Below are 11,280 nucleotides of genomic sequence, written 5' to 3'. Positions count from 1 at the left end.
TGCCTCCCCTCTATTGTTCTCCTTCATTCTCTGCTGCCCGAGCTGCAAGACAAACACTAACCAGGCACAATGGCCCAGAAGGTGGTACTCATCACAGGCTGCTCCTCTGGGATTGGCCTCGCCTTGGCTGCACGCATCGCAAAAGATGAGAAGAAAAGGTTCATGGGTAAATTTGCCACCTTTTAAAGAGCTTGTCTAAAATTTCCACGTATTTCTGAAACTGAAACAATCTAAACTTTGGCAATGGTGAATAATAATGGTGATTGTGGCAATACAAGTGACTTAATAATACTATTGATTAGTGGTTATGTGGCTGCAAAAAAGTGATAGAAGCACTTTAGGAGTATTAGTGAACATCATGCTTTTTGGGACTCAACATTCAAAGTTATCTGTAAAATCAAAACTATCTGCAATGCCAGATGCCACTGGGGGTAAGTTATTCATTTGTGATGGTATAAGTGCGCTAGCCCTTTAAGAATGGCAGGACAAATGTTCAACACAAAATAAGGAGAAAGCGTCTGATGTCTCTTGGTAGACTTTAACTTTACCTGCATCCAAGTAGTAAACAAAATCACCGCTTTAAATCATTTTTGTTTGTTGCAGTCTATGCCACCATGAGGAACCTAAGTAAGGGTGAGGCGCTGGTCGAGGAAGCGGGTCGGACTTTGGGCAGGACTTTGGAGATCAAACAGTTGGACGTATGTGACGAGGACTCCATCAAAGCCTGCGTGGACAGTCTGCCTGAGCGCAGGGTGGACATTCTTAGTAAGCCCATGCCATTTGGTTCTGCAATTCTGCAAGTATTGGTTCTGCATCCATGCATATTTTTCCAATTGATAACATTGTACTGTACATGCCTTAATAACATGTGTTGCCATGCTTGACTTCCTCTCACAGTAAGTAATGCAGGGATGGGTCTGATTGGACCCATCGAGTGTCAGTCTATCGACGAGATGAAGACCGTCATGGACACCAACTTCTTTGGGCTTGTGCGGTTGCTGAAAGAAATCCTACCTGACATGAAGAGGAGGAAAAAAGGCCATATTGTGGTGATTAGCAGTGTCATGGGCATTCAGGGTGAGGACGGTTGCATCTGTTCATCGCGAGAGCATTGGTTTATGGCGACCGTCTTAAAAGTGTCTCACTGTGTTTTTCAGGGATTTTATTCAATGATGTCTACGCAGCATCCAAGTTTGCAGTGGAAGGCTTTTGTGAAAGCTTAGCTGTACAAGCCCTGAGGTTTAATCTCAAGTAAGATACTGATTATTTCATGCTGAATCTGTAAAACACACAGACTCCTTAACATTTTCAGTCATTTCATTTTGCACTGGTTTCTCAGGAAGATTCAACAAAGCTGGGATCAGTAAGGGAAACAACATTCCCCTTCAGAGCTAACATGAAAGTGCCTGCAAACCAGCACTTGTCTATGTCTGAAACATCTGCAAACTCACAATATTGCACAACAGACCCACATGCCATGCAAGATATGTCATGGCAAAAACAACCACAGCACACCTTGGTCTGGGGCAACTCCTAATACAGCATTGTTAAGTCACCAAGTATTAAAGGGAATAGCTCTGCAGGGTTGTAGGGGTATGTACTTAACACAAAATTTTCTATCACAGTATGTTAAAAAGTGACATTGGCTCTGCAGCATTCAGTTACCTTTTAACTTTTAGCATGCTGCTCTTCAGTTTCCTATTGGGAGGGATTTGATTATGTTTGTACTGTCCTTCTCTTCTTTCCTTTCCTCAGTATCAGCCTGATAGAGCCGGGCCCAGTGATAACAGAGTTTGAGCGTAAAGTCTACGATGAGGGCTTGAAGACTGACCTCAGCAAGGCTGACAAAGTGACTGCTGACATGTTCACGAACATCTACTTGAAGAACTACAAACAAATCTTTGAGACCTTCGGGCAGACTGCTGAGGATGTAGCAGAGGTACATTTGTCACCTCGTCGTACATTGTTCTGACATTAAAGCACTGCTGCTGAGATACATTATCGCACATATGGTTTACGTTTGTTCTGTGTTTGTCCTCCTAGCATACTCTCAAGATCATCACCATGGACAACCCCCCTTTCCGTCATCAGACAAACACTCTTTACACCCCAATGACCACGCTCAAATATGCCGACCCCAGCGGTGACCTCCCAATTGACACATTTTACAAAATGGTGTTTGAACACGACAAGGTCTTCAACGCCAGCCTGAACTTCCTTAAACTTCTGCGCTGGAGAAGTCGGAAGAGCTTCACCTTGGAAAAGGACAAGAGCAACTAATAGAGTCCATGTCTCATCTTTATTATTATTAGTATTATACTATTTTGGGGGAGATACATTCATCCATGTATAGGTTTCCGGTAATTTTCCTGTATTTAATTTGAATTGTATTTTTAGCTGTAGGACTTCTTTCTCACAAAATGCTGAAACAATGATTACGGTGAAAAAATAAAAACATTAAAGCCATAAATAATTGTGACATGTGTCTGTGAGCTCCTGCTGCAGGTTTTAAACCACACCCTGGTACATTCAACGGACTACCATAACTCCCTTAACTCGTTAAGCCTCCAAGCCCTCTATGACACAATATGTAAGTAGTAAGCAAAACTACGAAGGGCAGCGACAAAGTCAAGGCAACAGATGAAGCGTTCTTACAGTTCAGATAGTTATACTGCCTTGTTGTTTTTAAGACATTCTAAACATGTAGAAGCCATCCTTTAAAGATATGTATTACTCTGTGAACCACTTGTGTTAGTGACATATTGTGTTTGGGACACTGGATTATGTAGGCTATTTACCTAATCTAGGATTCAGCTGTTTGCTCTGAGCCTCACACCACATATAGTTTTACTGAGAAACTTTTCCATAAAATACATTTATTTATATTTATTATATTCATGTAGGCAGAGAACAGAAAACAATAGAATAAAATAGGATAGAACAGAATAGAAATATATGTCATTCCCCAATGTGAACAGTAGATGGCGGTAAACACTAGCTAGGCGACTGCCGACACCTCTTTCTGACACCATATCCGGTCTGACGTTGCATCCGGACAGATTTAAGCTAATGTTGCACAGAATACAAAAAATTGAAAATGAACTGCCGGCAGGTTTAAGATTGTTTGGCATGTTTAGCTCATTTGGTCGATGCAAGGAAAAATAACCTGCGGTGTTGTGGCGACTTTATTCTACTCGTCGTCTCCACCCAGCCAACTATATAGTTACATATGGCAGGGGCAGTTCATTGTTAGCCTAGCTTTAGCCATGCTCTCAGACTCCGCTTTCACCTGTCTTCTGGGTTGCGGCTTGCTTGCGACAGGGACTGCGGCTACTAGCTAGCTTGGTAGCTAGCCAGCTAAGCATCTTTTCTTCATTATCAACGTTTTTGTTTTATCTTATATGTGCTTAAGCGTTTGTTGGACCTTTCATTTCCTGTTGCGTCCCGTGTAACAGCAGCGGTCAGCAGAAACTCCACCTCGTTTGTTTTAAAACGTAACATTCGCTATTAGCTTAGTTAGCAAGCTAGCCAGCTGGCTAACTTTGAGGAAACGTCTTTTTTTTCTTGATGACATTTAAATTGATGTTGACGTTGTCTTGACCCGGGCAGTATACGTTAACTCCATCGACTCAAGAACGCCTATCGCCGTCTGCTTACGTTTTTTTCCCCCACCACTCAAGTCAAGAACCGGAGCTTTCTTTCCTTATTTTTGTGGTCTTTTGCCTGCCACGATGGCTTCTTCCTCTGGAAACGACGACGACCTCACCATCCCCAGAGCAGCTATCAACAAGATGATTAAAGAAACTCTCCCTAACGTACGAGTGGCTAACGACGCCAGGGAGCTCGTGGTAAACTGCTGCACAGAGTTCATACACCTCATATCCTCAGAAGCCAATGAAATATGCAACAAGTCCGACAAGAAGACCATATCTCCTGAGCATGTCATCAACGGTGAGTCCCGGTCCACGTTCGCTCTGTTTTGGTTTTGTGCACCGGAATACGCCATGCATTTTTAAACAACAGAGAGTAATTATTTCGCTTTCGCCTCTCGTTTTCACGCCGCAGCCCTTGAGAGCCTTGGTTTCGCATCGTACATCACTGAGGTGAAAGACGTCCTGCAGGAGTGTAAAACTGTCGCTCTGAAGAGGAGGAAAGCCAGCTCGCGACTGGAGAACCTGGGTATCCCGGAGGAAGAGCTCCTCAGGCAACAACAGGAATTGTTCGCCAAGGTATGATCTGAAAAATACAAGTTACTTACAAATCTACAGTTCTCAATGTGTTCAGAATCAGAAGCTGTTTATTGCCAAGTAACATACATTACAAGGAATTTTCATTGTTTTTAACATATAACATATAATCTGACAGACAGCAAGCATGTAAAAATATAAAGGTATAAGAATAAGATGAATAGCAAGCAGTCGATGTTGTGAATGCGCACCCCCATTTTACTGTGCATGCTGTATTGTTTAATGCAATATGATTCAGTGGCCACACAATAACATTGGGATTGCGCTCCAGGCAATCTTGGTGTGTGTTACTGATGAATAAAAGAAAATATCTCTCAAGCTGTGGGATTTTTTCCCCCCCCTGTGAGAGGCATGGTCACCCCTTGTACACAACTTTCAAAAAAAGTTAACATTGTAGGTTACACATGACAGCCTTGTGTACAAACAGCAGCAGCATGAAAACTTGGTTAAAGTTACGAAGATGACTCTAAAGTTATTATAATTATTGTTATTATTGGACACTACACGCCACCCCCCCATTCACTACACATATTTGAGAAATATTAGTATGTGACACATAAATCCTTGAACCTTGAGTCTTGCTGTGATTTTAAACAATTTGACATCAGATGTCACCACCACGGTCCTTTTGTAATTGCATAACAAGCTCTTCGTTCTCCTTCCCTTGCCTCATGTCTCTTGTTTTGGCTTGACTGTGTTTCTGCAGGCGCGGCAGCAGCAGGCAGAGCTCGCCCAGCAGGAGTGGCTACAGATGCAGCAGGCCGCCCAGCAGGCACAGATGGCGGCAGCGTCTGCCAGCGCCGCCCAGCAGGCCGGCTCCTCTCAGGATGAAGACGAAGAGGATGACATGTGATCCCAGGACGCCGCTCAACTTGTCAGAATCCCCTCCTGGGACGGCGTTGGCACACAAAATCTCGCCCGGTACTGTCGTCGGCAGAGACATGAGACGTGTTTGACCGCTGGTATACATCAGTGTAACGTGGATGATGCACATTGGAACGGACAGTGAAGAGAAAGATGAAGGAGGGATTTCAAGATAGCCACACGTTCAGATACCAGTACCTGAAAATGATTTTGGATTGAGAGGCTGTTAATGAAGTTTTTAATGAATTCCCCCCCTTTTTTTTTTCAAGTTGCTTCTGTTTAATTACATCTTGACCTTATGTTGTGAGTAATTTGTAGATTTCTGGATGTGTTGTGGACACACTGAAGGCAGACGCTGCCTGGGATATGTCAGTGAATTTTGGTGATAATGCTGCAAGTGTTCGCTCCTTCAGGTACTGCACCAGATAGCTTCCTCATGTTATCCGTTGTACAAGATCACGTTTTGGTGGTTTAGGAGAACTGCTCTAGAATAATTTCAGAGCAGTCAATTTCTCCTTTCTTGTGGATTGATGGTCATTTTTACAGAGAGGGCCCCCCCCTTGGTATATTGGTTCAACAGAGGATCATTTGAGGGGTTGTGAATATTGGATTTTTTTTTTTTCCTAAGTACAGAAATGGACATTTTGTTAAATTTTAGCTCATTGGGATACTTTATGTTGCCTTTTCTGTCTACCTTGAAACACCCACAGTATTGCTAATTAGCCACACCTTTCAGAAACTGAATATTTTTGTCTCTTAGAACCAAAGATAGCAGACATGCATACTAACAGCCCAGAGTAAGTGTTTTTTTTTTAAAGGTGTAGGTGCTACTGTGATTCTCGTTGCTGACGCCAGGTCAGTGTAAACAATGTTATGGATTATTAACCTCTGACTTTGTAAGATGCTTTGATATCCAGGCTAAATTTGTTATTTCCCCTTTTTCCTCGGGTGCAGTATCCAACATTTGCATTGTGACTGTGGTAAATCCTCAGTGTAAAGACAAGTAACCTAGTTGTGACACATTCACTCGCCTATGCTACAAAGTTGTATTCTTTAAGCAATAAAGGAATCATGTTTTATACACAATTGTTTTTTAGGTTTTCTTTTTAAATCGTACACCACCAAATTACTGTTTTATTGTGCTGAATCTAAACACGTGATGGTTGCACCCTCCCCCCACCCCCCCCCTGCACTCACTCTGACGATGGTTTCTGACTCCTGGGAGAGTCGGATGCGTGCGAGCAGCAGTGGAGCACTTAGACTATCGGGAGCACAGGCTTGTAGTCTCGAGTGTCACTTTTCCTAATTTTTAAAAAAAAAAAATGGCAGGAGCAATCATAGAGAACATGAGCACTAAGAAGTTGGTTTTCTTGGGTTTCTTTATTCTTGTTTTACAAGTCCTTTCCATCATGGTTGGAGCATTAATCGGTAAGTATTTAGATTGTATTACTTCTTTATTTAATTGTTGTAAGAGTATTTCTAGAAAGTGTAACCTACATATGGTTTGTGTTTCTTTGAACCAGCTTCTCCCAGAACATCTAGATACATAAGATAAGAACATAACTCAAAGCGCACGTCTCTGACAGATTATTCCCCTTTGCCGTAGCTCCTAGTCCTACCAGGGCCATTCGCTACTTGGCCACCAAATGCATCAATCGCCACAGGGCATATGGCTGGCTCGTCCCGTGGGGGTCAAACCGGTGCCAGCAGATCCACAGTTTCGATGAGCCACTGGCTAAAACGCTGGACGCCAACGACATCGTTTTTGCCGTGCACGTACCTCTTCCCGACAAGGAGATGAGCCCCTGGTTTCAGTATATGCTGGCTGTTCTGCAGCTGGACATTGCATTCAAAATGATCAATCAGATTGGTAAAGGGTCTTTGTCAGAACTTTAAACAATATAGGTCCAAGCTACTCTAGTTATTGTGGTTGGTATGTAATAAACTGAATCGTGTCCCTGTCTGTGTAGAAGATGATGTTATCATCACTATTGATGCGGGCCTGGCATACAGGGACGACTTGGCATCTGAGTGGACCACAACGTCTCACTCAGTGGAGCAAAGGCCACTCAGGTGCATATTTGCTGTCCCAAAGGTAAACCAGCGTAACTGCATTTAATAGGTGCAAATCGATTCTGATCAAATGCGTCTCTTCTTGGTAACCTGTAACAGTACATGCTTTTGCAGACATATGAAAATGAAGGCCGCTTTTATCACTGCGACCCCATACCATTCATGGAGCTGGGAAGTGTGGCCCACAAATATTTTTTGATCAACCTGCGCTTGCCGGTGAATGACACGGTGAACGTTGGCATCGGAGAAATAAAAGACATCCATGTAGTGGTGAGTTTTATTGTTATACTTTTTAACTTCCGTTGTATGTTTTGATTCAATTAATCAAAAAAATGTATTCATTTTTGTCCCTCCCCTTAACAGGGCATCCACCAGAATGGAGGCTTCACTAAAGTGTGGATCAGCATGAAGACTGTGTTCAGTCCCTGGATCATCGTGGCAACAGTTTGGTACTGGCACAGGATCGGCCTCATGGCAAGACCTCCAGTCCTTTTGGAAAAGTATGAGCCAATAAGGAAGAATGGCTAAATGTATATATCAAACCAACTGCTTTGCCTTAGTAACACGAGTAATGTGTAGCCACATCAAGATGTATATGCTATATTTTAGCATTACAAACATATGGAACCCTAAAGTGTTCAATATTAAATAAATAAGTTACACATTATGATAAATAACTCTTAATTTCCTGTAGGTGTGATTGTGCGCATGAATGGTTTGTCTGTCTCAGGATAAGGATGATGATAAATTTATAATAAGTAAATAAGGAATTACCAAAAAAAGAAAAAAATCCAAATTGCCTTGTAAAAAGTCCTTTGTAGTCTATTTCATAATGTATTTTATAAAGCTAGTTTTTTACCTTCTGAGCGGCTGGGGCCATGTGATTGGCTGACAGTTGAGGGGGCGGGGATTGGTGACAACCATGAAAAGTGACATTATGGAAATTAAATAAAAAAGTCACTGGAAAAAATGCCATTATGAAATCAAAACATACTTAAAACTCCATAAAACGTTTTAGTAAATTCTTAAATTATTGTATTATTAGTTGGTTCACAATTTATTAGTTATGTTTTGCCCTTATGTTTTTTATTTATTTGAACACTTTAGGCTTCCATTAAGTTCAGTTATAAAACACAGCTCTGTTGCTTTTAAGTTGAAACACTGAGTGCAACCCAGGCTTTTTGGTCACTCAGTGTGAACTTAAAGCCACAGGTAAACCTTCAGTCATACTTTGAGAGGTATATAGTGGTTTACAGTGGCTTCAGGGTGACTCGTGGAGAGCAGGGGAAATGAAAGGTGCTTGGTCTTAAGTGCATGATTGGCCTGGATAGAACCAGGTCAATACTCTGCCTGCAGCAGAAAGCTACCTGTCTTTTAAGAGCATATGGATGTCATTATAGTATGCCTTTGCCTTGCACAGAGTGATTTTGGCTCTGGGTATCTCCATGACGTTCCTGAACGTGCCGATGGAGTGGCTCTCCCTGGGCTTTGGGTGGACGTGGGTGCTGCTGTTTGAAGATGTTCAACAGGGCATCTTCTACTCCACGCTCTTCTGTTTCTGGATCATCTTCTGTGGCGAACACCTCATGGTCAGCGCCTTTTACTTGTCCTCGACTGTACTGTTCGCCGTACTTTTGCGCCAGTTGTGCAATTTCTTTCAACATTAAAATCCTTTAGGACCAAAGTCAGAGGAATCGTCTCTCAGCGTACTGGTGGCAGGTCGGGCTGGTGGTGTTCGGCTCATCTATTCTCCTCATATTTGACCTGAGTGAAAGGTAATGATTTGGCTGCTTTTGATGAGGTCTATTGTGTTATGGTTATATCTTTCTTTGAATATTAAGGTTTAATATATTTCTTATAAAGGGGGGTTCATTTGACCAACCCTTTCTACAGTGTTTGGGCATCAGACACTGGGAGAAAGGTGGCAGTATCCTTTCAGATATTTATGCTGTGTTATAAACAGTCTGATATTGAATGTGGGTCTCTCTGTGTCATCCAGGCCTTTTCCTTGACTGTCATCACAGGTCACCTTCATTATTGTGGCAGGTATTTCTGTCTGTCTGTTCTTCCTCTCCCTGTGCGGCATGGTGCGTTGTGTGTTCAGGAACATCGGTGGGAAAATACAGCAACTTCCTGCAATGCCACAGGCTAGGCGACTGCGTTATAAGGTGTCGTTTGTTTAATTTGATATCTGAATCACAAATAAAAAACGTTTAAAACGTTTATACAATAGATTCTCCACTTTTCTTGCAGGGTATAATCTTCAGGTTCAAGTTTCTGATGCTGGTAACTCTAGCATGTGCAGCCATGACTGTCATCTTCTTCATCTTAAATCAAGTGAGTGTCGCCCCTCTAACGACCAACATCTAAGTCGTAACTACTGTTATTATTTATTATTGTGACATGCACGGGCTCTTAAAAATGATCCCAAATGTCCTTATTTTCCACCAGGTCAGTGAAGGCCACTGGCACTGGGGAGACTACACCCTACAAGTCCACAGTGCTTTTCTCACAGGGGTATACGGCATGTGGAACCTGTATGTTTTCACCATTATCTTCCTCTACGCCCCCTCCCACAAGCACAACGGAAGCAAGTCAGGAGACAGTCAGCAAGCAGGTCTGTGACATTTCGACTGCCGTAGTTAGAATCCAGTTCTGTCTAATGGAAAAAACAAACAAATGAAAAGAGACATTTACTTGGTAAACACGTCAGACATGTTCCGTGGCAACAGCTGTTTGTCTGCGATTATGTTCACTGTGGACAGATATGCTGGAGAAGCCGGAAAGCCAAGAGTGCCAGCTGACGTGTGGAGAGCAGGGGCCGACAGAGGCCTACAGGATCAGCGGGAAGGTGGCTGAGGAGTAACTGCCAGGCTCGATGTACTTCAGAAAACCTGTTTTGTTGTGTTATTTCATTATACTGTCGTCGTTGTTTCTGAAACTTTCTAACCACATTTTAACTCTGTACAATGTAGACTGTCAAGATAGAATAATGTAACTTCGAAATCGCCGTGAAATGAAAATGGCTTGAAACATAGATGATAGAGAAAATGAAAGTTATAGGAAGATGTCATGTGAGAAAATCTGAAGCTGCACTACACAGGGCTGTGTGACAAGTAGGGCGCACCAACTGAATGCCCTGGGGCCCCCTAAATCTGAGTATGCTAACACACCGTCCTACAGATTCATAATGCAGATTTGACCCCTAAATCTGAGTAAAACTAGCTCCACCTCGACTACCTGCAACAGTAAAATCTTATATATGCACTGATACATACTATGAACAATCTAATTATTTAATTTATAGTAACAGTCACAGGGGACCTACTGCACAACCACCAGGCTACTTACTAACTGGAGCTGATAATACTTACTTTTACTTACGCAGGATTTTGAATGCAGGATTTGTACTTGAGCTGGATTGTTTTTTACCTTGTTGTACTTAAGTAAAGGATCTGAACACTTCACCCACCACTGCATCATCATCATCAGATGAAGTGATAATGAAATGAGCGTCAGCTGCAGCCCTAAATCTTTTGAATCTTATATGATGTCAAATGCCGGCTACAAGCCTTTGCTTTGTATCTAGGCCTAAACATAAGTGGGGTCGGGCCTGAAACCCTCTTGATTTTAAGGGTGTAAGAATATTTATATATATATATATAAAATATAATATACATGCATTTAATTCATTTCTGTGAAGAAGACAACTAATCTTATCTTGTGTATTTGTTGTATTTATTTATTTATTTAAGCCAGGCTGCTTGGACTATTAAATATATGTATGATAATGAAATTAAAAGAAAATCATGATAAGGACATAGAATTGTGTTCTTAAAATATGAGGAAAAATCGTCTGATACATTGCAATATCCACAGGATATAGTCTATTCAGAATTTTACACAAATATAATGAAATATACATACAGACATTTCAAAAGAAGTAGGCATTTTTCCTTTGGGGGGTGGTGGTGGTCAGTGTATATACAATGGTAAAATGCCATGACACCGACAGAGGGCGCTGTTATCCTCCAAACAGCAGGGAAGTGAGAGCCCCAGCCCCTCAGCTCAGCTCAGCCCTCCTTGTCTTCTGTGT

General features: G+C 42.0%; 3 protein-coding genes across 3 annotated transcripts; all 3 read left to right on the top strand.

The window, feature by feature from the left end:
• Window positions 1–66: 66 nt before the first annotated feature.
• Window positions 67–2,433, top strand: LOC139287638 (retinol dehydrogenase 8). The gene is made up of 6 exons (XM_070908782.1): window positions 67–166; window positions 604–765; window positions 898–1,077; window positions 1,158–1,251; window positions 1,756–1,939; window positions 2,044–2,433. The coding sequence occupies exons 1-6, from the start codon at window positions 70–72 to the stop codon at window positions 2,278–2,280; spliced, it is 954 nt and encodes a 317-aa protein (XP_070764883.1). The 5' UTR covers window positions 67–69; the 3' UTR covers window positions 2,281–2,433.
• Window positions 2,434–3,471: 1,038 nt separating this feature from the next.
• On the top strand, window positions 3,472–6,197 carry dr1 (down-regulator of transcription 1). Its single transcript, XM_070909190.1, has 3 exons — window positions 3,472–3,951; window positions 4,066–4,229; window positions 4,954–6,197. The coding sequence occupies exons 1-3, from the start codon at window positions 3,732–3,734 to the stop codon at window positions 5,098–5,100; spliced, it is 531 nt and encodes a 176-aa protein (XP_070765291.1). The 5' UTR covers window positions 3,472–3,731; the 3' UTR covers window positions 5,101–6,197.
• Window positions 6,198–6,433: 236 nt separating this feature from the next.
• LOC139288066 (protein wntless homolog) lies at window positions 6,434–10,050 on the top strand. Its single transcript, XM_070909313.1, has 12 exons — window positions 6,434–6,539; window positions 6,718–6,981; window positions 7,082–7,206; window positions 7,299–7,454; window positions 7,548–7,684; window positions 8,605–8,773; window positions 8,862–8,959; window positions 9,048–9,111; window positions 9,209–9,352; window positions 9,438–9,521; window positions 9,636–9,801; window positions 9,950–10,050. The coding sequence occupies exons 1-12, from the start codon at window positions 6,434–6,436 to the stop codon at window positions 10,048–10,050; spliced, it is 1,614 nt and encodes a 537-aa protein (XP_070765414.1).
• Window positions 10,051–11,280: the final 1,230 nt, after the last annotated feature.

Source organism: Enoplosus armatus, chromosome 7, assembly GCF_043641665.1.
Source record: "Enoplosus armatus isolate fEnoArm2 chromosome 7, fEnoArm2.hap1, whole genome shotgun sequence".
In the NCBI taxonomy this organism is placed as follows: domain Eukaryota; kingdom Metazoa; phylum Chordata; class Actinopteri; order Centrarchiformes; family Enoplosidae; genus Enoplosus; species Enoplosus armatus.
Note: the sequence above shows the minus strand (reverse complement) of the source record. Positions and strands in the feature narration are given on the sequence as shown.

What these genes read in the sequence shown, in the direction of transcription:
- LOC139287638 (XM_070908782.1), top strand. Translation starts at nt 70, where the DNA reads ATGGCCCAGAAGGTGGTACTCATCACAGGCTGCTCCTCTGGGATTGGC. An exon ending in TGAGAAGAAAAGGTTCATGG is followed by an intron (nt 167 to 603) that starts GTAAATTTGCCA and finishes TGTTTGTTGCAG; the next exon opens with TCTATGCCACCATGAGGAAC. An exon ending in GCGCAGGGTGGACATTCTTA is followed by an intron (nt 766 to 897) that starts GTAAGCCCATGC and finishes TTCCTCTCACAG; the next exon opens with TAAGTAATGCAGGGATGGGT.
- dr1 (XM_070909190.1), top strand. Translation starts at nt 3,732, where the DNA reads ATGGCTTCTTCCTCTGGAAACGACGACGACCTCACCATCCCCAGAGCA. An exon ending in TCCTGAGCATGTCATCAACG is followed by an intron (nt 3,952 to 4,065) that starts GTGAGTCCCGGT and finishes TTCACGCCGCAG; the next exon opens with CCCTTGAGAGCCTTGGTTTC. An exon ending in AACAGGAATTGTTCGCCAAG is followed by an intron (nt 4,230 to 4,953) that starts GTATGATCTGAA and finishes GTGTTTCTGCAG; the next exon opens with GCGCGGCAGCAGCAGGCAGA.
- LOC139288066 (XM_070909313.1), top strand. Translation starts at nt 6,434, where the DNA reads ATGGCAGGAGCAATCATAGAGAACATGAGCACTAAGAAGTTGGTTTTC. An exon ending in CAAAATGATCAATCAGATTG is followed by an intron (nt 6,982 to 7,081) that starts GTAAAGGGTCTT and finishes CTGTCTGTGTAG; the next exon opens with AAGATGATGTTATCATCACT. An exon ending in AGGAGACAGTCAGCAAGCAG is followed by an intron (nt 9,802 to 9,949) that starts GTCTGTGACATT and finishes CACTGTGGACAG; the next exon opens with ATATGCTGGAGAAGCCGGAA.